This window comes from Cetorhinus maximus, chromosome 19 (genome assembly GCF_964194155.1).
Source record: "Cetorhinus maximus chromosome 19, sCetMax3.hap1.1, whole genome shotgun sequence".
Classification (NCBI taxonomy): Eukaryota; Metazoa; Chordata; class Chondrichthyes; order Lamniformes; family Cetorhinidae; genus Cetorhinus; species Cetorhinus maximus.
In genome coordinates, this window is record NC_135897.1 from 11,575,458 (window position 1) to 11,601,027 (window position 25,570).

Sequence of the window (25,570 nt, forward strand, 5' to 3'; positions counted from 1 at the left end):
GTCACAGATTCCTGAAGTCTTCCAGGGTCCACAGAAGTTGCAGGGTTGGCTCCTTGGGGACAAGGGCTACCCACAGAGGCCGAGGCTGATGATACCCGTGCGGCGGCCTCAGAGAGACGCTATAGTGAGGCTCACGCTGCAGATCACAACTTGGTGAAGCAGACCATTGGGATGCTGAAAATGTGTTTCCGGTGCCTGGACCGTTCTGGTGGAGCCCTGCAATACAGTCCACAGAGGGTGTCACACATTGTCATCGCCTGTCGCGCCCTTTACAACCTGGCACTGCAACGGGGAGAGGAGCTGGCTGAGGAGGAGATGGAGGAGCTGGAAGTCTCCTCTGATGAGGAGGATGCCGACATGGATGAGGGTGAGGAGGTCCTCGAGGCGACGATGACGGGGATGAGGCCCTCACACTGGCCAGACAAGGCAGGCACACTCAGGAGGCCCTCATAGCTGCCAGGTTTGTGGAGGATGATGACGATATGCAGTGGGGAGACACCATAGATCCTCACATTACATCTGTGAACATTTGACTCCAGTCTGGCTTATGGCAGCGTGAATACCCTCTGTGGGAATGCTCCTGTCATGGAGATGCAGTGGAGATCCTAATAGTCGCTCGATCGCAGGAGGATGATGACAACATGCAGTGAGGACACTCCATAGATCTTCACATAGTTTCTAAGAATGTCTGACTGCTGTCTGGCTGAGGGCAGCTCACTTGCGCTCTGTGATCAGGGTCATATCATAGAGATGCAGCCATGAAACTTTAGAGCATCTGATCCTTTGTCCGCCTTCAGCACCTGAGCCCTTCAGGAGCACAGTGTCTGTGGGCACAGATGCTGAAGAGATGGGAGCCAGACCCGCCTTAAAGGTGCTGAGAGCACACAGAGACAATGAGGGAACTCTGTGACACCTGCCCACTACATTCTGGCAGCAATGTCCAGCACCATCGAGATGCAGGCATCAGTAATGTGTCCAGGGAGTGTGAGGCTGGACCATCACTTTGGTCTGAAGGCTGCACAAAGCACAGGGAAGAGGCCCTGGACTGAGACGCCTGCCTTTATCTTGTGCAAAAAGGTTTCATATCTGAGTGAGACAAACACTGCTCATCAGAACAAGGCAGGGAGACATTCTTGGGAGTTTATTGACAATAGTGAACATTATGTACAAGTGATTAACACCCGTGCCCAGGCTGTGTAACTACATCTTCTTAACCTTCCTAACCCTGCCGCCACGTCTTGGTGCTCCCCGGACATCCACAGTGGAGGTGGAGGCAGCCTGCTGATTGCTACTGTCTGTGGTGACTTTGGTGGGCATCCTCTGGAGGGCTGAGACTTGAAGGGCGCCAGCCAGCTTTTGGGGTCCTGCTGTGGGGCCTGTGAAGCTGGATCTGCGGAGGTCACAGGAAGAGGGGATTCGGATGGGTCAGACACTCCTGGAGTCCCCTGGGTGGATGGCCCCGGAGTGTGTACCTGCTGATCCTCCTCCCTATGGGTGCCTGAGGGCCCCTGGCTGACTCCTTGAAGAGAAGGGGAAGCTGGAGTGAGATTGAGCTGCCCAGCACCCCACTCGCATACCGTTGGAGGCCAACTATGGCGTCAGCGATGGAGTTAAGCCCGTGCAGCAGTGCAGGAACGCGTCCTGGACCAAGGTCTCCATGGCGGCCTCCATCCTACCAGTGTTGACCTCAGTGTGTAGCAATGCCGGCACTATCACCTCAGCCTGAAGACGGACGGACTCCTCCATCATGCCTTGCAATCTGAGGAGTGAAGCGGACATCCCTTCCTGATGTTCCCGAGCTTGGCTTTGCAGCTCCAGCAACTGTGACATGACCGAGTCCAGAGGCTCCTCATCTGACTCAGACTCAGCAACGTTCTGGCCTCCAGCAGCCCTCCGAGTGCCGGGGACCTGGGAAGTCCCTGCCTCCGCCTGCTGTGGAACAGACAGTGCAATGTGCTCACCAGATTGTGGTCCTGAGGTTACTCTAAAGCCAGGTCCCACCGAGGTGTGTGTCTCTGGAGGTGGAGGGTGTGGGTGAGGCTGTGATGGGACTTCAGGGAGGGTGCCTTCAGATTCCTCTTCAGGGTTTTCTTCAGAGCTTGATTGGAGGCCCTGGGTCATGGACTCTGTCGGCTGTTTCCCAGACGTGCCTGTGAAAGCAAGGGGAGATAATTAGTGCAAGGCAGTGGCCTGTGAAACATGACACATCACTCACGGCCTGGTTATCTGATGGATGTTGCACTGCTGGATCCTCACTTGGTAGAGCAGCACCGACCTCACCGTCAGCGCAGGACCGGTCCCGGACATCACCGGCCAGCTGAATGGCTCTGTTTACAAAGTTCTTGAGGACCTTGATTTCAGGCATTACTCCACCAGTCTGTGTCCTCTCCTCCTTGTTGTGAGCCAGTTTGTCCTGCATGAATAGAGATGGAGAGAGTGTAAGCAGGACTCCTGCCGGTCCAGATGATAAGTATGCCTGGCCTGTGTGGGTGGTGAGTGGTCCCATGAATGGGATGAGGACAATGACGGTGTGTGTGAGAGAGTGAATGGTGATGACCCTCGAACGGGCAGTGAGTGAGGGCCCTGTGGCTGTGTGATGGGTTTGTGAGTGTGTGAGTTGAGAGTGAGGAGAAGAGTGACTTACCCTGGTTGAACGGAGGAGATCATTCATCCTCTTGTGGCACTGGGTGACTGTCCTCATTGGTAGGGCGTTGGCGATGGCCACCGCCTCCCATCCTGCAGCCAGAGCGGGGGTAGGGGACATCACAGTGGGCATCCACGTTGTCCAAAGGGCGCTCGAGGGGTACATCACTAAACCGGGGGGCTGCAGTCTTTTTTGCCTTTCAGGGCCATCCTGTGCAGCAGCCCTGGGCTGGGAGCACTGAGAGGCGTGCGTGCGGCTGCACCTTAAATATGGCGCCTGGCACGATGAAGCGGCGAGGTGATGGTGTGGTGGGTGAATGAGAGCCTGCCCGCCATGGAAACAGCGTGTTTCCCGGCAACGCATAATTTATGAGGCGGGTTTGGGACGATACGGCCAGTGGGTAAAACCTCGTTTTTCCTGCCCGTTCCCTCACTCCATGTAAATCTGGGATGACTCCACCCAAAGTGTTTGAAGCAAATAATGTAGATGCATTTAAGGAGAATCTAGACAAGCTTATGAGGAGGCAGGAAATAGAGGGTTATGATGGCAGATTTAAAGGAGAAAAGTTGGCTTCAACTGTATCCTGATGTATCCTGGAGTCTCCTTTATTCCTGTCCTGTTTGCTCTGGGATATCCATTATCTCAGCATCGTCTCGCTGGCAGTGTCTGATGTACCTGTCCCTAGGCCTGTGGTATATGATACACCACTAGAGACCAGCATTTATTGCCCATCCCTAATTGCCCTTGAGAAGGTAGTGGTGAGCCTCCTTCTTGAACCACTGTTGTATCCATCGTACTGGCTGTAGTTTCATTAATTGATGTTAACTTGTTTTTTTTTTTCAGGATTTTACACAGGGTGGTTGTTACCAGCAGCAATTTTAGGAACTGTGATCTTCATTGTTGGAATCACCCTGATGCCGACTGACATTCCTGCGTAAGTCCTGCACAGAACAGTAAATTGGACAATTAGCAGTCCAGATAAAGTCACAATGTTCAGCAATACAATCTGAATACAGTCAGCCTGTATAGTAGGAATATGGCCATACTGTACAGAATTAAAGTCTGAATATGGTTACTCTGAATAGAGCTGCAGTCTAAACATGGTCATGCTGTACAGAGCTACGGTCTGAATATCATCACTATATATAGAGCTACAGTTTTAATATGGTCAATCTGTACAGTGTTACAGTCTGAATATGATCAATCTGTACAGTGTTACAGTCTGAATATGATCAATCTGTACAGTATTACAGTCTGGATGTGGTCAATCTGTACAGTGTTACAGTCTGGATGTGGTCAATCTGTACAGTGTTACAGTCTGGATGTGTTCAATCTGTACAATGTTACAGTCTGGATATGGTCAATCTGAACAGTGTTACAGTCTGGATGTGATCAATCTATACAATGTTACAGTCTGGATGTGGTCAATCTGTACAGTGTTACAGTCTGGATGTGGTCAATCTGTACAGTATTACAGTCTGGATGTGGTCAATCTGAACAGTGTTACAGTCTGGATGTGGTCAATCTGAACAGTGTTACAGTCTGGATGTGGTCAATCTGTACAGTGTTACAGTCTGGATGTGGTCAATCTGAACAGTGTTACAGTCTGGATGTGGTCAATCTGAACAGTGTTACAGTCTGGATGTGGTCAATCTGAACAGTGTTACAGTCTGGATGTGGTCAATCTGTACAGAGCCACAAACTGGATATAGTTAATCTGTACAGCGTTACAGTTTGAATATGGTCACACTGGACAGAGCTACAGTCTGAATATGTTCACTCTGTCCAGCGATAGTCTGAATATGGTCATACTGGACGGAACTACAGTCTGAATATGGTCACACTGTATTTGAGCATGAGATTCTGCTTCTTCTCTTCGTCCATACCCAGCAAGGAAATCTGCGAACAAGGAGATAACTACAACATGTGCCCACTTTGTACGAACTGCGAATCCTGGAAGCTCTCCAGCATCTGCCCGCTCTTCAAGGTAACTCTGTTTCCTCATTAATTTAGCCCTGGGCATGCTTGAGTAACTGGACCTGTTTGTGTAGTTCTTGCAGTGGAATATTCCTGTAACAACAGGTGGATCTGATGTTTCCAATAGTGAGGGAGTTTAAAGCTAGGAACATTAAATATAAGATATAGTCACTTAGTAGTACAGAACTTTACTGTTGCTGAAAAAAGAGACAAACTGTCAAAGCTTTTCATCTTGCACTCATCAGGACAGACACAAATTTCAAAGGGAACAACAATTTATACTGCATGAGAAAAGGGCGCTGATTGATTATCAAGTTGACTCTGGTTGAGGCATTGCCATGGAGAATACACCAGGGAATTATTGTCTCCAATGGTTTTGTTTAATGCAAAAAAGGTACAATGCCTAGTCATATTCCTTTTTACTGCAGAGGACAGGACCCTGCATATGGACATATGTAGCTTCTAGAAAGTGTAAGTGAGCCACATTAAAGCCTGACTATTAATCTTAAATTGGTTGTTGGCATAATTCTTAGTGCCTTCAGGATTGTTCAGCAAGTGCTGTCTAATTGCAGAATCACATCTAATGTTTCTTTCTGAGTTTTGCAAGCCTGGTCAATACTATTGTGAACAGGTGACGGAACATGCTGTTTGTTACAATTTGCCGGGCATTGGGACATACGACCTATGTACTTGGCATTGCACCAGCACTGAAATTCATATACCACATCACTTACTTGTATGGTAGGTAGAATGTCTTTTTGGCGTGACGGCAGCACCCTGTTAGTGGAAAAAACACTGTTGTTGCCACTGTATAGTAACAGTGTGAAACGGCTAGCTTCACCTGTTGCTCAATATTTGTTAAGAATTTCAGTGTGATGCCAGGTACGTAGACTGTACGTTCCAACGACTGGTGGATCGTATCAAACAGTACATCCCTTCGGTTGTTCAGGATAGGCAGAATACCCACCGTATCCAACCAGCCTGTGGCGTGTGCAGCATCACACAAAGTAGTGCCGGTGTTAATAGGGACATCAGAATAGGAGTAGGTCATTCAGTCCCTTGAACTATTCAATTAGATCATGGCTGGTCTGTAACTCGACCCCATCTACCCAACTTGGTTCTGTAACCCTTCACACTCTTACCTAACAAATATCCATCAATTTGCTTTTTGAAAATTTCATCTGACACCCAGTCTCAAACGTGTTTTTAGGAGAGTTCATTTTCCACTACCCTTTCTGACATCACCCCTGAATGGCCAGTCTCTAAATTTAAGGAGACACCCCCTTGTTCTGGACTCTCCCACCGAGGAAATAGTTTCTGTCTACCTACCCTATCAAATCCTTTAATCATCTTAAACCCCTCAATTGGATCACCTCTTAATCTTCTATACACCTGGGGATGAATTTATACATGAATTTATAATGATAAATACAGCTACATTGTTGACCATTCCTATGTCTCCTTCCCTCCAGGCGAGCCAGATCTTCGACAATGGAGGCACTGTGTTCTTCAGTATCTTCATGTCATTGTGGGCGGTAACATTCCTTGAGTACTGGAAGAGAAAGGGTGCCATCATGGCCTGTAAATGGGACTGCCTCAACTACGAGGAAACTGAGGTAAAAGAGGGTTCAAGCAAGCAAAACACCCAAGATTACCTGAATTCCCTAATTCCCAACGTTCAGCTGTGGCACAGATGGTAGCAGTCTCACTACTGAGTCCAAAGGTGCGACTCCCACTCCAGAGACTTGAGCTGATAATTGAGGCTGAAAAGTCCCAGTGCAGGACGGAGGCAGTGCTGTCATGTCACTGGGAGTACTGCAGGAGTGCTGGACTGTCAGAGGTGCTGTCTTTTGAATAAGACATTATGTTGAGGCCTCGCCTGCCCTCTAGGCATATGTAAAAATCCCGTTGCACTATTTTGAAAAAGAGCAGGAAAAAACCCTCTTTTTTTAATATGTGATTTAATCCCTCAATTAACATCACTAAAACATATTATCTAGTCATTGGGCGTCACCTCCGAGCTCCAGGGAACCATATTGGTCGGGGGGGGGGTTCCCCAAAGATGTGCTGGGGAATCCCTTTCGGAGGTTCACAGGTAAGGGTTTGCCCTGTGCTGCGAACTATTCAAAAATGCGATTTAAGCCATAAATTTCAGATGTTTCCAACTGTGTTACATCAATAGTTAACCAGAAAAAGTTAGAAGAATTAAAGCCACTTCTAACTTCTGGGCAACTATTTCCAGACCCAAACTGAGCCCCCAGAGGACTCCCCCCCTCACCCATGAACCCCCCAGGGGACACCCCCTAGCCCTCTCCCCCCCCTGGACTCCCCAACACCCCCGATACCCTGGGGGTCCCCCTCCACCCCCATGGGGCCCAACCCCCGTAGCCCCCCCTCCAAGGCCTGACCCCCACAACCCCCCCCACCCTGGCCCCAAACCCTCACCTCCCCATGAGGGCTCACGCCCCCCTCCACCTCTACCCCATGAGGCCCGACACCCCTCCAACATCCCAGGAGGCTCCACCCACCCCACCCAACACCCTGACCCTGACCCCTCAAATCCTACCCACTTACCTCATACACTTACTTTCTCCCTAGCTTGTCATGGACCTTTAAACTTACCTGCTTTATGGCAGCTAGTGCCATAAAAAAAAGGAGGCATGGCTTCCTTCCCTTTGACAGAACAGCAATTGATGCGAGGCCCTAAATGCACTACTCGGATCCCGCCTGGTCTGAGTCCGAAAGTCAGGTGAGATAGGATTTTGGGTAAGAAACTGGGAGCGGAGTGGCAATCCGATGTTGATTGTCATTCCAAGGAAGTTCATATTGCTGTTTGTGGGAGCATGCTGTGCGCAAATTGGTTGATTTGTTTCATATGTTACAGCGGTAACTTCACAAGTATTTCACTGGCTATGAAATGCTTTGGGAAGCCCTGAAATCGCGAATGACATTGTGGAGATGCAAACGATTCTTTGAGAAATAAAACAAAAATTGTTGTGTCTGCGTCTACTGTCAAATACTTACAACAGGTTTAGTCCCCAGCCATGAGCTGAATGTTTACATCGTTAGTCTCGATAAAAAGGCATCGACTTGATTTTAAGTTCTGAAATCAGCCTTGCTGCCCACCCCGCCCCCCACACTCCCTGTTGAGGGGAAGCTTGGCGTGATGACATCGCGTTGGCAAATGGGCAGTCTCTGATAATAGAGCAGGCGGCAAAATCAGCAGCCCACCAGCCATCTTGAAACCAATTCAGCTTGTTAACCACCCAGCTGTCCACAATCTTTCATTGCCCACTGCATTTTTTTGGGCGTCAGACGTAAAAAAGGTTTGGGAGTCTTTTGCCCAAGCTGGCAAGGGGGCACAAGGGCAGCAGAAGAGGCCTGGCACTGGGACCATGGTTGAATGCACCGGCACATTCTGCTGGAGAACATGGCAGCACCTGTATGATCCTTCATGACATTTTTAAAAAAATCATTTTTGCACCTTTAATGAACAATAAAGACTCCTGGGCGAGCAGGGGGCCTCTGCAATTCTAGCCGTAACTGGGTGGCAATCCTTCGCCGCATGGCCGCTCGGCCTATGGTACCGACTGGTCTCGGAGCCTCCCTTTCCACTGGTAATCTCAGAACCCACAGCTAATGTATTTACACTGAGACGTGATTCATATCCCTCTGTGAATGTAGCTGCAACTAAAAATTCAACACTGTAACTCAAAAGTCACATGAGTTGACCATATTGTAGAATCTAAAAACGGGCCTGTGAAACTGGCCCTGATAATAACTGCAAGGTTTGTTACCAGGAAACAAGCTTCCTGTCTGCCTACAATTGCCCTCCTTCCCACCAGACGGCCACTATTTGGCCATCCGACGACACTTGTTTGGGGGGCGGAAATGAGCTGAGCCCCTCGGTTTCCTTTCCACTTCCCTCATCCTGTCAAGAAACATCAAGTCCAGCCATCAACTCTGGTTCTCTCTCCACAGATGCTGCCTGGCCTTCTAAGTATTTCCATTATTTTTTTGCTCTTATTTAAATGTTGAATTATTTTCAAGACTGCAACTGTACATTGGGAAACCCCAGGCTATCGGTGATCAATTGTGTACTTACATCGTGTTGATCTCAACTCCTTAGAATGGGTTGATTTGTTTGGGCTTTTCACTCCAGGAGCGGCCCAGACCCGAGTTCGCTGCTGTGGCTCCCATGACTATAGAGAATCCAATCACAGGGGTGGAGGAGCCTCACTTTCCACAGAAGGACAGGGTACGCCGAGTTATCGCGAGCTCCATGGTGGTTCTGCTCCTGGTAAGAAGGTCACTCGTTAAATAAGATGCACACTCTTTGACTCTCCCTTCACAACTTGGTCTGTTTCTTGTCTGATTCATCCTTGTCCTGGACCAGAGGGCAGTCGTTCTGCTGGCTCTCACCTCGTCTGCGCACCGTCAACCAACAAGAGATGTTGGTCCCCGCCTGCAGACGGGAGGTCACCCAATTGCCTTAATTCTGGGGTGAGGGTCACCATGGCGATCGTACCGTGATGTAACTGTGGCAGCAAGATCCTGGGCAGCTAGTGTGAGAAGGGAGACTACAACGCTGCAATCACAGTACCCACTTTTTTTTTTATTCATTTGTGGGATGCGAGTGTTGCTGGCTGGCTAGGTCAGTATTTAATTCCCACCCCTACCACTTAGCAGCCCAAGCCTGAATGTTGTCCATGTTTTGTTGAATGCCGGCATGGACTGCTTCAGTACCTGAGGAGTTGCAATGTGTGTTCAGAATAGTGCCAACAGCACAGGTTCGATTCCTGTTCCAGCTGAGGTGGACTTGGGACCTGCTTCCTCTCCCTTCCCCTGAGAAGGGAAGGCAATGGCAAACTACCACTGACAACTGCCAAGGAAATGGCTCAGGATGAAGCATCAGCAAATAATGAGCCAAGGATCTGCTTTTGGGCAGAGCACTCATGGAATGGAATATATATATATATATATATATATATGTATACATATACACACACACACACACACACACATATATATATATAAAATATATATACAAAAATAAATTAATAATTGATATGCACACACTTTATATACACGTATGTATTAATTTCCATATATAAAAATATATGTATATGAAAATTAATAATTGATACACATATATTTTATATATATGTACTTATTAATTAATATATGAAAGTTAAGTGAAAGGAAATCCATGCTTTTATATAGTGCAGTTGATAATCAAACAGTCGTGCCTGTTGTATTGACTAACTGGGTCTGGGTGTCACTGACCCTCAGGCTGAGCTGCCATACACTGATTCTCGATGTCTTTCCTGCAGGTTGTGGTGGTGCTCATCTTCCTGATTTCCATCATTCTGTACCGTGCTATCGTTAGCTTCCTCATGTATAAGACAGGAAATACCTTCGTCATGGCAACAGTGAGTAGGTTACTTCTCATACAAAGATAAGGAGAAAACGTGTAGTGCCGGTGACAACCTCAGGACCTCCAAAAGCACTAGGCGGCCAATGAAGCACTTTTCAGAAGTGTAGACACTGTTGTAATGCAATAGCCAATTTGTGCACAGCAAACTCCCACAGCAAGGAAATTATGACCAGGTAATCTGCTTCAGGTGTTGGTTGAGGGAAAATTTTGGCCAATACACTACTTCCCTGCTTTTCTTTTACAACCATCTGAGAGGGCAGATGGAAACCTTGCTTTAATATCAACATGTCAGAGAGTGTTAGAGTCATGATGCTGTAGAAACAGGCCATTAGGCCCATCAAGTCCATGCTGGCTCTCTGATCTAGTTAGGTCCATTCCCCAGCTCTATCCCCGTAGCCCTGCAAGTTACTTTCCCTTAAGTGCCCATCCTTTTGAAATCATTCATCGTCTCTGCTTCCATCACCCTCGTAGGCAGCGAGTTCCAGGTCATTAACACTCGCTGTGTAAAAAAAATTCTTCTCTAACTTCTCCCTGCATCATTTCCCAAAACCTTAAACCTGTCCCCCCCAGTCCTTACAATCAACCAATGGAGGCAGTTTTCTTTGTCTACTTTGTTTAAATCTGTCATAATCTTGTACACCTCAATCAAATTTCTGTTCAACCTCCTTTGCTTCAACAAGCTCTCCGCCCGAACCTTGTAGCTAAAATCTCTCAATCCCTGGAACCATTCTGGTAAATCTCCCCTGCACCCTCTCAAGAATCCTCACATCCTTCCTAAAGTGTGGTGACCAGAACTGTAGTTGTGGCCTAATCAGAGCTTTACAAAGATTCATCATAACTTCCCTACTTCACTATTCACTGTCCCTATTTATGAAGGCCAGGATCCCATATGTTTTGCTAACCACTCTCTCAACATGTTCTGCCACCTTCAAAGACTTGCGCTTAGGCACCCCCAGGTCCCTCTGTCCCTGCACACTCTTTAGAACTGCTCAGTTAAGCCTATATTGCCTCTCCCCACCTCTTCTGCCAAAATGCATCACCTGACACTTCTCTGTACTAAATCCCATCTGCCTCAGGTGAAAGGTGACATCTCCAACAGTGCAGCACTCCGTCAGTACTACACTGGGGGTAACTACCTGGATCATTAAAAAATTATTTTGTTGGACAGTATTTCCTTTCAGGAGCTCACTGGGGGTGATGATCTAGGTTGGTGGCGCCCTCATGTTAAATATTGTTTGATTCCTGTCATGCTGTGGTCTGAGATCCATTGGACGCAGGATATCAAAAATTGCTGCAGTCTTATTCACATTTACAGTGACAGCAAGATAGGGCTGGACAGGGCCAATTGGCGAGGAGGGACAGGGTCAAGGGCCAATCGTCAGGGAAGAGTCATGTGGACTTGAAATGTTAACTGCATTCCTCTCTGCAGATGCTGTCAGACCTGCTGAGTTTTTCCAGCTATTTTTGTTTTTGTTTCAGATTTCCAGCATCTGCAATATTTTGCTATTATCTTAATGAGGCAGAGACATAGTCAAGGCCAATTAGTGGGGAGGAGACAGGGACAAGGGCCAATTGGCGAGGAGGAGACAGGGTCAAGGGCCAATCAAGTGGGGAGGAGTCAGCATCAAGGGGAATTGGGTGGGGGGTGGCTATAGGGGAGGCGGGGCCAAGGGCCACTTGGGGAAGGTAGTTTTTTTTCTAATCTGTTTGTACTCTGTTATCTGCAGGCTCCAAGGATTGCCAGTATAACAGGATCAGTAGTCAACCTCCTGTTCATTCTCTTAATGGCTCGAATGTATACATCGCTAGCCCATCTCCTAACTAAATGGGGTAAGCTCCATCCTGAAGCACATAAGTAATTGATATGGAGAAAGGAACCATGATATTGATTCTCAAGCTCAATCAGATTATCATAGTTTATCACACCAGGCCGCAGGCCCTGTGTAAGGCTGTGTATGCCCTTTTCTACTGCAGTCACGTTGCATGTTGTCAGATTTGATGTCTTCTAGGTCTTTCCTGAGGTGCCCAGAATTGAACGCAGTGCTCTAAATAGGACCTGCCCAGAGCTTTATCCTCAGTTAGATCACTGTTTAATCTTCTGGATGATGAAGGTAGCTGGAATAGAGGACAACCCTTCCTCAATTCTGAAGAATAAGAGAAGGCCCATTAAACCCAAACAACTTGCTCCTTTTCTAGGGCTGAGCCCACCAAAGCCATCATCTTGCCATATCACAGTATCTTTACAGTGCAGAAGGAGGCCATTCAGCCCATTGAGTCTGCACTGGCTCTCTGAAAGAACATTCTATCTAGTCCCACTCCCCTGCCTTATCCATGTAACCTTGCACATTGATTCTTTTCAGGTAGCATTCCCTTTTTAATACCTCGATCGAACCTGCCTCCACCACCTTCTCAGGAAGTTTGTTCCAGACTCCAATTGCTGTCTGGGTGGAAAAAATTTTCCTCACATCTCTTTTACTCCTTTAACCAATTATTTTCAATCTGTGCCCTCTAGTTCTTGATGTTCTCTTGATTGGGAACAGTTTCTCACTACTTACCCTGTCCATACCACTCAGGAACTTGAATACCCCTATCAAGTCTCCTCTCAGCCTTCCTTTCTCCAAGGAAAACAGTCCCAGCCTCTCCAATCTATCCTCATAGCTACAGTTCTTCACCCCAGGAATCATTCTTATGAATCTCCTCTGTACTTTCTCCAACACCTTCACATCCTTCCTCAAGTATGGCGCTCAGAACTAGACACAGTACTCCAGATGAGGCCTAACTATTGTCTTATACAAGGTCAGCATGACCTCCTTACTCTTGTACTCAATGCCCCTTTTAATAAAGCCTGAGATACTATATGCTTTATTAAATACTCTCTCAACATGCCCTGGCATCTTCAATGACTTATGTACATAAACACCAAGATCCCTCTGTTCCTGCATCTCCTTTAGAATTTCTCCCCTTATTTTATACTGTCTCTACATATTCTTGCTTCCAAGATGAATCACCTCACATTTATCTGCATTGAACTTCATCTGCCACTTGTCTGCCCAATCCACCAACATGTCTATGTCCTTTTGAAGTTCAAGACTATCCCCATCACAGTTGACAACACTTCTAATCTTCGTATCATGTGCAAATTTTGAAATCATGCCCTGCACACCACAGTTTAGGCCATTAATATACATCAAGAAGAGCAAGGGTCCCAACGCTGACCCCTGAGGAACTCCACTACAAACCTTCCTCCAATCTGAAAAACAACAATTTATCACCACTCTCTGTTTCCTGTCACTCAGCCAATTTCTTATTCAAGTGCCTGCTTCCCTTTTTATCCCATGAGCTAGAATTTTGCTCACAAGTCTGTTGTGTGGCACTGTATCAAATGCTTTTTGAAAATCCATATATACCACATCAACAGTGTTGCCCTTATCAGCCTTCTCTGTTACCTCCTCCAAAAAATCCTGCACTATACAAAAATATCCTTCACTACACAGAAATAACCCTCAGTCCTTTGTGAACCATCTCCTCCTGTGGGGTTGAGTCAACAATTGTGAAAAATCAAACCCATATGAGCCAGATTGTCTGCCAACCCAGAGAGAGAAGTAGTTTGGACCAGTACTCTTATTTCCCAGTTTTACTGGTGTTCTATTTTAAGTTATACAAGACCAGTTTGGACCAGTATTCTTATTTCCCAGTTTTTACTGTTTTTTCATTCTGCGACTATACTCCATGTGCTATCAGGAGCAATTCTTGGAAGAGAGCTTTTCCCTGGCCCAAAGGGCAACTTAATAGTCACTGCAACCCCACATGGCTGCCCTTCCTGACCGCTGTAGGAAAGGTGGACAGAGAGGAGGGTGTGATCCAGGGTGACTAGGTCCCCTGTCGATAGGATAAACAATATTTTGTATGAGAGAGAATTGGAGAAGAGAGTATGACGGGCATGAAATAAATATATTTATCTTTGTAGTACTTAGGACATTTTAGTCTCTTTGTTTCATCTGTTCCAGAAATGCACAGGACTCAGTCTAAATACGAAGATGCCTTTGTCTCCAAGCTGTTCGTTTTCCAGTTCATCAACTTCTATTCCTCGCCAATCTACATTGCTTTTTTCAAAGGCCGGTGAGCAGCAATTCCCCTGTTCAAGCTAATTGGTGCCAAGTCTCTTTCGGCTTTTCCTTGTGTTCTCTCCTCCCAAGCATGCCGTCTCTTGCTGGGATACGGTTCTGACTCTCACTGGGATTTGGTTCCAGGTTCTGAGTCTCTCTGGGATTTGGTTCCAGGTTATGACTCTCACTGGGATTTGGTTCTGAGTCTCACTGGGATTTGGTTCTGAGTCTCACTGAGATTTGGTTCTGACTCTGTCTGGGATTTGGGTCCAGGTTCTGACTCTCTCTGGGATTTGGTTCTGACTCTCACTGGTATTTGGTTCTGAGTCTCACTGAGATTTGGTTCTGACTCTGGGATTTGGTTCTAGGTTCTGATTCTCTCTGGGATTTGGTCCTGACTCTCACTGGTATTTGGTTCTGAGTCTCACTGAGATTTGGTTCTGAGTCTCACTGAGATTTGGTTCTGACTCTCACTGGGATTTGGTTCTGACTCTCTCTGGGATTTGGTTCTGACTCTCACTGGGATTTGGTTCTGACTCTCACTGGGATTTGGTTCTGACTCTCTCTGGGATTTGGTTCTGACTCTCACTGGGATTTGGTTCTGACTCTCACTGGGATTTGGTTCTGACTCTCTCTGGGATTTGGTTCTGACTCTCACTGGGATTTGGTTCTGACTCTCACTGGGATTTGGTTCTGAGTCTCACTGAGATTTGGTTCTGACTCTGTCTGGGATTTGGTTCCAGGTTCTGACTCTCTCTGGGATTTGGTTCTGACTCTCACTGAGATTTGGTTCTGAGTCTCACTGAGATTTGGTTCTGACTCTGTCTGGGATTTGGTTCCAGGTTCTGACGCTCTCTGAGATTTGGTTCTGAGTCTCACTGAGATTTGGTTCTGACTCTGTCTGGGATTTGGTTCCAGGTTCTGACTCTCTCTGAGATTTGGTTCTGAGTCTCACTGAGATTTGGTTCTGACGCTCACTGAGATTTGGTTCTGACTCTCACTGGGATTTGGTTCTGACTCTCACTGAGATTTGGTTCTGAGTCTCACTGAGATTTGGTTCTGACTCTGTCTGGGATTTGGTTCCAGGTTCTGACTCTCTCTGGGATTTGGTTCTGACTCTCACTGGGATTTGGTTCTGAGTCTCACTGAGATTTGGTTCTGAGTTTCACTGAGATTTGGTTCTGACTCTGTCTGGGATTTGGTTCCAGGTTCTGACTCTCTCTGGGATTTGGTTCTGAGTCTCACTGAGATTTGGTCCTGACTCTCACTGGGGTTTGGTTCTGAGTTTCACTGAGATTTGGTTCTGACTCTCACTGGGGTTTGGTTCTGAGTCTCCCTGGGATTTGGTTCTGGTGTTCTGATTCTCGCTTGGATAAGATTCCGACTCTTGCTGGGATATAGTTCCGGGGTTCCAGCTCTCACTGATATGCAGTTCTGACTGTCACTGGGATGTAGTTCCTGGAGTTCTGACTCCTGGGATATGGTTCTGGAATGAGGTTCCAGGATGCTGATTTATGTTGGGATATGGTTGTTAGGAGCCAATCTTCCTCTGATATCTCAATTAAATGCCCATTGAAATGTCATTTTGCAAGTTTGTCCAACTGACAACCTGCACCCTGTCCAGTGGTTTCAACTGATGATTGCGTTCCCTCACTGGAAAATGACCCCTAAGTGCTATTCAGCTGTGGGAAGTACCACACCTGAGACTGGCTTGTTGTTGTCCAATCTGCAGGTCGCTGGGTAGCAATGAAGAGAAGGTCTGTGTTCAATTTGTCCCGCTCCTAGCCTGGGAGTGGTGAACCCAGTTTTAGCAGTCACCCAGACCCAGTGACAAGTTGTCTTTGTGTCAGCTGCAAACGTTGAAATTGCGCCCTATCTACCCAAGTCCAGGTCATTAATATATATCAAGAAGAGCTGTGGACCTACAACCTGTGGGGAACACCATCTTCTTCCAGCCTGAAAAACTGAATAACAACATTCGCCATTACTTTGCTTTCTGCCCCTTACTTGGCATTGTACCCACTCTGCCACCGTCCCTTTAACCCCGTGGGTTTTAATTCTTGTCATTTTATTATGTGGTACCTGGTCAAAAGTTTTTGAAAGTCCATACACAAATCAACCACACTGCCCTCATCAACCCTCTCCGACACTTTACCAAAGATGATAACTGCCACATAGTGCTGGGTTTTCCAGCTCTCCGTACACCAGTGATTTCAGTTTAAATGGGCAGGCTTTTCTGGCTCCGACACCGGTGGGCATTGGGCGGGGGGCAGGATGGGAAAATTTGGAGAGCCGTTAAAAGGCAATGGCTCTCCAAACTTTCCCTTCCCACCCGTGACAATGCCCACCATTACCGGGGCCAAAAAATCCCGCTCAATGTAACACTTACAGCTGCCTTATTGTAACAATGACTGTAGAGAGTTTCTGTCTGAATTTTTCATGAGTTGGATATGAAGGTGGTAAAAACCCAAAGGGGCCCCATTTTGTAATTATACCCCTTGTTCCAGAATCTCTGTCAGATTCTATTTGTTTTCCATGGCCCTTACGCTGCTCGAATTCTGAACCTATCTCCATTCTGCTGTGTTCCTCAGGTTTGTTGGTTATCCTGGACACTACGGCTCGCTGTTTGGAATCAGAAACGAGGCTGTAGGTATCAGATTACAACACTTTACAGAAATCCTGGCTCACACTCAGGGCGTCAGTGGAACAGAATCTTAAGGCCCAAGATTTCAGGAGATGGGCAAGGCAGAAATGTGGTACAATCCCAATGGGGTGGGGGTTGGGGGGGTGGGTGGGGGGGTGGGGGCACAGCATAATATGTGGCCAAGATCCAACAGGCTTCCAGGCCATCCAGCTTTACATTAGAAATCTGGAGTTGGGTGGTACCGCCCGTTCCCTCACCATGTGCCAGGCACAGTCTGGGAACATTCTTGTGATATTCTGGGAATTTGGCCCAGCTACTCTTTCTTACGCCCAATGGATCCCACACCTATTAAGATCATGTCTGGATTCCATTGTAAAGTAAAGCATTTGGCGAAACCCCGGAGAAACCAATTGGTATTTCTGATGTGCCCATTGCCTCCTGACTGGCCCCTGTCTAGGGTCTGTAAGAGCCTCTGGCTCCTTCCCTCCATGGCAGTGGGATTGCAGTTCCAGGTTTACATTGTCCTGTGAGGTGGGCACCTCAGTTACTCCTCGACGGCCTGATTTGAATACAAAAACATCCCTGTTCTCAGGATTTGGAACAAGGTTTCTGGTGTGGCAAATTTCCGCCCCACCATACCTCCAACTCTCTGGAAAGGGCTCAGTATGAAAGGGGAGTTTTACAGTCATTTTTACTTTTTAAATATTTTCCTCAGAAGCCCAATCTGCCCTTTGCTGGAACTGCGCGTTGCTTCATTATGAAGAGACACAGTTTGAAACATTCATTTTTTCTCTATGTTAACAGCCTCACCATTGCCTTTCCTTTGTCTGTTACTCTCCACCACAGTCCCATCACCATCTTGTTTTGAAAACTTGGCATCAAACCTATTTTGTTTTTATTTTCTTAAATTCTGTGAAATCCCTTTACAGTTTAACCACTGAACACGAGTGTTAATGATGCTGATGTATGGGCAGATTCTTAACTCATCTGCAGCATTTACCTTCCAAACCCACGACCTCGTTAGTTCATCAGTCCATTTTACATTGGACACTCATGACTCCTGAAGCAAATGCTCTATTCAGAGCTCGGTCGCAGCAGGAGACTCCCAGGAGGACACTGGAAATGCTTTAGGGATTTCCTCAAAGTATCGCTGAAGAGGTCAGACATTCCTGCTGACTCATGGGAGTCCCTGGCCTGTGACTGATCGAAATGGAGAAGGTTCATTTGGGAAGGCACCGAGCACATCGAGAGACTTCATCAAGAACGTGCAGTGGTGAAGTCGAGGCATCAGAGTGAACAAACCTCCGAACAACCCATCTACCCAACCCTTCAAGCACCACCTGCCTCAATGTGACAGAGTCTGCAGATCACACAATTGGACAGGTCAGCCATTTCAGAGAACTCCGAACTGGACTGGGAACGTCATCCTCGATCCCCGTGGGGGAAGAGCAGAGAGATATCCTTCCTGAGGTGCAGTGCCCAAAACTGTACTCCAGACAGGGGCCTGACTAAGGTTCTATACAACTGAAGCATGGCTGCCTCTCCTTTGTATTTCAGCCTTCGAGATGTTGGTCATTCCATTCGCTTTCTTGTTTGATTTTGAACCTGTCAGACAATACTCAAGTTTAGCTAATGTAGGTGGAAAGTAGATGGCCTCATACTTGCTCATTAAGCCCCATCTACCGCAGTTTTTCTCTCTCATTAAATCTGTTTTTGTCCCCTTGTAACTTACTGCTCCCACCTGCACTATTTACCTGCTTCCCCCCACCGCCCCAGCCCCATTTAGTGTCACTTGCAAACTTGGATCAACTGCTCCCCCTTCCTGCATCCTACCCATTGATAAATACGGTGAAAAGTTGAGTCTCCAGAACAGATCCCTAGGGATCCCTGTCTCTTCCGGCCAGGTTACACTTAACAGTCACAATTGTCCTCACAACACATTCCTTCTACTTGCTATTTGACCTGGACCTGGTCTCTGCACAGCATCTAACTCAGCTGTGATTGGGAACTTGGGAAATGTGGATTGTCGATGTAAGCATAGGAAGAGGAGGAGGCCATTCAGCCCCTTGAGCCTGTTCTGTTGGTCAAGAAGATCAATTTATGCCCACTCTCTGCCTCCTACCTCCCAAATAATTTCCAATCCATCAAAAGACTTCCTCCAATCCAGCCCACTCACATTTTAGCGCTATCTTTTGTGTCAAACTTTATTAAATGCCTTCTGGATGCCCGTATAGGCAACATCCACAGACAATCTTTAATCTAACAAAGTCATGTTGGCTCTCTCTGTGTAAAGGACGGCACCTCTCTCTGATCAAGGTATGGTTAGCCCATGATGCGTTTTCACTGTATAATCCTCTCCACTGTTTGTTGGTCATTCCTGGTTTTCCAATGACTTGTCAAGCAGATTATTAGTTACTATATTATTTTTGCAGTGTGGAACTGGTGGCTGTCTGATTGAACTGGCACAGGAACTACTTATTATCATGGTTGGAAAGCAAATTATCAACAATGTACAGGAGTATGTCATCCCGTGAGTATCTGCTTCAATGTGAATAGGAATGGAGAGAGGTCAGCTAGTAAAAAAATAATCAATTCAAACAAGAATACCAAGTCTGTGTGATGCATAAGCACTAGCATTGACCATTTGGGCTGAATAGCCTGTTCCTGTGCTGTAAATTCTATGTAATTCTATATGAGACCAACCAGTCATCTCCTTCTGAAGTTTCAGCCTCTCCCAGGAGTGAAATATTAATTGGCTGTGAATTTTTTTTTATTTGTGGATTTGAATTATCATGGTTTTTCCCCATTCTGCCCCTAGCTCTCTCTCTAGGCCACATATTAACTGTATTCCAGAGGGCAAGACTACAAGATTCTCCCACACATGCTGCCAAGCGTCTGAAGCAGATTCTCCCAACAACCCCCATAACTCCCAGCATGCCACCCAATCCACCCATTTTCCCTCCAAATTCAGGAAAACATCTTGCGTCCACTTGATACTTCCCCAGTATAGCTGACACTCAGTCAAAACTGGGCGGAGTATCAGATCAAGCTTACATTCACTCCTGTGTGGCCAGTATATTGATGGTCCCATCAGCCTGACTCATCAGCAAACTAAATGCAGCAAGTAGTGAACCAGAATGGAGCATCAGAGGATAGATTATAGCAACATTACCATTTAATCTGAGCATGAGTTGACCATGGTCCAAAGGCAAACGTTGGATCTGATATACTTTTACAATGTTTTGAACTAAAGAACGGCAGATGCTTTTAGAAAAGATTTACCACACACTGTCTGCTGACCCTTCCAACACACCAATCCTTCAAGCACCATTGGTCATTGACTCTCTAACTTTGGTGCATCATTCATGGGCATCGCCAATGTATGCTTGGTGCATTTTGACCATTGATTATCTACCCTGGCTACATCATTGATGGGCATTGCCACCTACCCTAAGTACATTGTTCTCTTGACTGGGAACTTTTAGTGTTAGGAAGCCATAAATGGAATACTTTCCACTTATCTGGATGTGTGTAGCTCCAAATACACTCAAGAAGCTCAATGCCATCCAGGACCAAGCAGCCCGCTTGATTGGTACACCATCCACCACCTTAAACATTCACCCCCTCTACCACTGATGCACTGTGGCAACAGTCTGAACCATATACAAAATACACTGCAGCAACTCACCAAGGCTTCTTTGACAGGTCCTTCTAAACCCATGACCTCTACCCTCTAGAAGGCCAAGGGCAGCAGATGCCTGGAAACACCACCACATGCAAGTACCCCTCCAAGTCACTCACCATCATGATTTGGAACTATATCGCCGTTCCTTCACTGTTGCTGGGTCAAAATCCTGGAACTCCCTCCCTAACAGCACTGTGGGTATACCTACACCACATGGACTGCAGCGGTTTGAGAAGGCAGCTCACCATCACCTTCTCAAGGGCAATTAGGGATGGGTAATATAAATACTGGCCTATTCAGCGACATCCGCACCCCGTGAAAAAATAAAATACCAGCAGCCCAACATGGTGGTGGCTTTAGCCACACCAGCATGAGTGCCTACACAGATCTGACTTTGAGCTAGCTTTCATTTGTTGCCTTACTTTGAATATTGTTGTGTTAATTATTGAGCAGGAAGGTGAAATTTTGGTGGCAGAAGCGGAAACTGAAGGGCAAAGGCAAAGAGAAGTCCATCCCAGTCCAACACCCCTGGGAGAAGGATTACCAGCTGCTGCCCTGTGAGGGGCTCTTTGATGAGTATCTTGAAATGGGTAGGTAGCTCTCCATAATACTATCAGACTCTGATGGAGATCAGAACAAGGTTTATCCTCTGGTGGAGGAAGACTTCATAGAAGTGTGAAGTGATTCGTTTTGGTCTGAAGAACAGTTCTAAATGGGATGCAGGAGCCGTGGAGCCTGGGTGTATGTGTGTATAAGTCATTGAAGTTGGTAGGACAGGTTGAGAGAGTGGTTAAGCGTGCAGTATCCTAGGGTTTAATGATAGGTGCAATGTAATGTAAATGTAATTATATCACTCAGCTAGCAGATAGAGAAGACTTCCATTTAATTGAGAAGTTAAAATCCACTGATAACCCTCCACCACAAAGTTGTGTTTTAAACAGTTAAAAGCTTAAAAGTTGGACAGTTTAAAAGTTAAATCACTTAAAAGCATCTTGCTTGTGTTTGTTACTTCTACTTTCTGGTTTTCCTTAAGAGGTTGGTACGGATTTGCCTCTTTTCTATCCCTTGAGTTTTTTGCACAGGAATGATCTTTACTCTGGGTCGTGTGTTTGCTCCAAGAATGACTATTACTCTGGATCGAGTGTTTGCTCCAAGAATGACTACTACTCTGGGTCGTGTGTTTGCTCCAAGAATGACTATTACTCTGGGTCGAGTGTTTGCTCCAAGAACGACTACTACTCTGGGTCGTGTGTTTGCTCCAAGAATGACTATTACCCTGGCTCGAGTGTTTGCTCCAAGAATGACTATTACTCTAGGTCGAGTGTTTGCTCAAAGAATGACTATTACTCTGGGTCGAGTGTTTGCTCAAAGAATGACTATTACTCTGGGTCGAATGTTTGCTCAAAGAATGACTATTACTTTGGGTTGAGTGTTTGCTCCAAGAATGACTACTACTCTGGGTCGTGTGTTTGCTCCAAGAATGACTATTACTCTGGGTCGAGTGTTTGCTCCAAGAACGACTACTACTCTGGGTCGTGTGTTTGCGCCAAGAATGACTATTACCCTGGCTCGAGTGTTTGCTCCAAGAATGACTATTACTCTGGGTCGAGTGTTTGCTCAAAGAATGACTATTACTTTGGGTTGAGTGTTTGCTCCAAGAATGACTATTACTCTGGGTCAAGTGTTTGCTCCAAGAATGACTATTACTCTGGGTCAAGTGTTTGCTCCAAGAATGACTATTACTCTGGGTCGTGTGTTTGCTCCAAGAATGACTATTACTCTGGGTCATGTCACTGAGATCTCAGAACAACCCAAAGTGCTCTCCAATAAATGAGATACTTTTAAGTATAGTTCCCGGTGTAGGAAACACGTCCATTAATTTGCACAAAGTAAGATCCCAGAAAGAGCAATGTGATAATGACCAGATAATCTATTTTAGAAATGTTGGTTGAGAGATAAAAATTTGTCAGGACACTGGAGAGAATTCCCCTGCTCTTCCTCACCATAGTGTCATGGGTAGTGTGTAGCTGCAGGCCTTATAGATGCAGTTAATTTAATTCAGTGTCTGTCCTGTGAGCTGTTACATTGAGTAATAGTGAGCTACAGTCTGTAACTTAGAGGGGAGTAGATTTTCGATTTATTGTCCATGAATAAAAGTGGTGCTAGGGATTGGCTACCCACTGTAGGAAGCAGACTATTTTCTATTGCATTGGTCTCAGTGTGTTACATACAGAGTAATTGGAGCATATTACATAGAGAATACTGGTGGGTTGGAGTTTTTCTGTAATTTATCCTCAATATCTGGGCAAGGCCAGCATTGGTTACCCATCTTTACTTGCCCTGAGAAGGTGACATACCAGTTTGATACAACTGAATGGCTGGCTTGGCCACTTCAGAAGGCACTTAAAAGTCAACCATGTTGGCGTGGGACTGGAGTCACAGGCCAGACCAAGGTGGCAGGTGATCTAAATGATAATTTTTACAATAATCTGACAGTTCACAGCCACTTTTCCTGACGTCAGCTTATGATTTCCAATTTATTTTTAAACAGGATTCTCAAACTGCCCTGGTGGGATTTGATCTCACATTCTCAGGATTATTAGTCCAGTATCACAACATTGCACAATGGTACCCCCGTTCAAATGTTAAGTAGAGAGTTATGGCGGGGTAAAATGTTTCACATAGATGGTAATGTGGGTTGAAATACATTGTCTAGCGAGCAAGCTGGATTAATGTGTAATAGTGGGTTGGAGTATGTTGTGTAGAGAGTAACACTGGGTTGGAGTTTGTAAGTGAGATCAAGGTTTGATTGTAAGGTTGACCACAGGCTAAAATGAGTGAATGCTGTATTGAATCTGGGAAGTCCTGAGTTCCTGGAATTGCGGAATAATTAAAACCAAAAATGAAAACAGTCATATTTTAAGGTGTAGAACAGGGCTTCCCATAGGCCATGCCATGACCCCAAGTGGGGTCATGAGATGGGATTTTGAGGTAATTAGCTCCCAGGCAACAATAGCCGCCGCGGAACTCAGACTGAACGCTAACAACTGCGAGGCCCCTTTAAATCCAAGCGTTTTTGGTGGTGGGTGTGGTTTAATGGAGTTCTCTCTGAGGCCTGATTACTGCTGCAAAAAATAACCTGTAAAAAAAAAAGTAGGTGTTCAGTTTTTTTGTAGAAAGCATGCCTTTTCATCAATTCCACACACCCCTAACAGTTGAAACCTCCCTTCCTCACCTTCCCCAACAGCCCTGAAGCTTCACCCCACTCAACAACTCTAATCCCCCTCAAATTTTCACTCTGGGGTCACACTAGATCTGAGGCATTAAAATAGGGTCACACTGGGAGAACGTTGGGGGGAAGCACTTGTGTAGAATGTTAGATTAGGTAGGCAATGTGGAGTTGAGCTTTATCTATCTTTGCAGGATGGGGACCGGAAGAAGTTTGCGGAATCTCCCTAAGAAGGTTAGACACCAGCGCACTCTACAATGAATGGTTTGTGAAAAATGGGCCACACAACTTCTATTTTCAATCTCCATATAGCTGTCACGTCAGGAACAGGAAGTGTTGATTGGGTGTTTGTCCCAGTTGGTGGCCAGCCATGTTTCATTGCCGAAGTACAAAAAGGACAGCAAACTCCTGATAACAGGCTCATTCATTTTATTGGCTGTTTGTGGGACCTTGCCATGTGCTGATTGGTTGCCCCACCTGTCGAAATAATAACAATGAATACACTTCAAAATGTAATTTGTTGATTATGAAGCACCTTGGGCATTTCAAGACCCTAAGAGATATTTATCTAAATGCAAGTTCTTTCGCAATAAAGGGATCGTTTCAAATAATGTGTTCAGTTCGAGTTACCAGGGTGTGTGTGAGATAGTGTCATAGCTAACTCAGGTGTGTCCCTCCATATCCCTTGACTGTACCAATGCTGATTCAAGCACCAGGAAATAATTATCTTTATTCCAAATGGTTTTTTGCATTTCCACTTGGCTAAATCACAGCACTCTACTCAAGAATATAAACCCCGCTCCAAGACTTGAGAACATAACCTAAGCTGATACTTTGGTAGAATACTGAGGCAGTGCTGCATTGGTGGAAATGTCACCTTTAAGAAGAGATGTTCAGTTGAGGCTCTCTCTGGCTCTCTGGTGGATGAAAGGTATCTTACAGCACCATTTGAAGAAAAGCAAGGTGTCCTGGCCAACATTTATCCCTCAAACAACGCTAATGAAAAGAGATTAACTAGTCATTTTATCTAATTTTCTGTTTAAAGGACCTGGTCATACACAAAATGGTTGCTGCATTTGCCTACGTACTTCACCATTGTTTTGTAGGCAAAAATGGCAACCAACTTGTGAGGCACTTTGGGGGATCCATGAGAAGTGAAAGGTGCCTTATAAACACAACTTCTTTCTTTAATTTCCAAGGCATATTTGAATAATGGTGGTCACCCTGTCTCAATTTTCAGTCCTGCAGTTCGGATTCATCACCATCTTTGTAGCTGCCTGCCCATTGGCTCCTTTATGTGCCCTTCTCAATAACTGGATAGAAATCCGCCTGGATGCCAACAAGTTTGTGTGTGAGTACCGACGGCCGATCGTGGAGCGAGCTCAGGGGATCGGAATCTGGTTCCGCATCCTAGAAATCATCACCACCATAGCTGTAATAACTAACGTGAGTACACCAGCTGTGCCAAAGTGTCAGGTGCAACTTTATTGCATCCTTCATTTGCCAGGTTGGAAAGCCCAAACTTTGAATATTCCTATTCCAGGTATTCTCTGTGCAGCAAACGCTTCCTACCTTGTGGCCTGTGCATTAGCTGACCTCAGGCTGGCAACAGTAGGGAAGTCGCAATTAGCTAAACTGGCCCAGAGCAAGAGAGAAGAGAAAAAAAATGCCCCATTCCTGGTGATGATTCAGTGACCTGAGCTGGCAAGTGTCTATTTGGAGTCACTGATTATGGACATGATTTGAGGTCAGCAGTGATGTCCCCAGTGCCCAAAGGGCCTGTCTACCTGGACTGTTAAAAGTTCACACACAATGAATAACCATTTGAATGAGGTGCCAACATTTGGC

General features: G+C 46.0%; 1 protein-coding gene across 1 annotated transcript in view; it reads left to right on the top strand.

Annotated features, from left to right (window-relative positions):
* The window catches only part of LOC144693647 (anoctamin-7-like), a 150,722-nt gene that overhangs the window by 87,497 nt on the left and 37,655 nt on the right, over positions 1-25,570 (top strand). Inside the window, exons 10-20 of the mRNA XM_078563499.1 lie at positions 3,488-3,578; positions 4,535-4,631; positions 6,094-6,237; positions 8,784-8,921; positions 9,955-10,053; positions 11,786-11,888; positions 14,066-14,177; positions 16,756-16,810; positions 19,241-19,338; positions 20,947-21,083; positions 24,963-25,168. Of these exons, the coding sequence (XP_078419625.1) occupies positions 3,488-3,578; positions 4,535-4,631; positions 6,094-6,237; positions 8,784-8,921; positions 9,955-10,053; positions 11,786-11,888; positions 14,066-14,177; positions 16,756-16,810; positions 19,241-19,338; positions 20,947-21,083; positions 24,963-25,168 (1,280 nt within the window). The remainder of the gene's footprint in view (positions 1-3,487; positions 3,579-4,534; positions 4,632-6,093; positions 6,238-8,783; positions 8,922-9,954; positions 10,054-11,785; positions 11,889-14,065; positions 14,178-16,755; positions 16,811-19,240; positions 19,339-20,946; positions 21,084-24,962; positions 25,169-25,570) is intronic.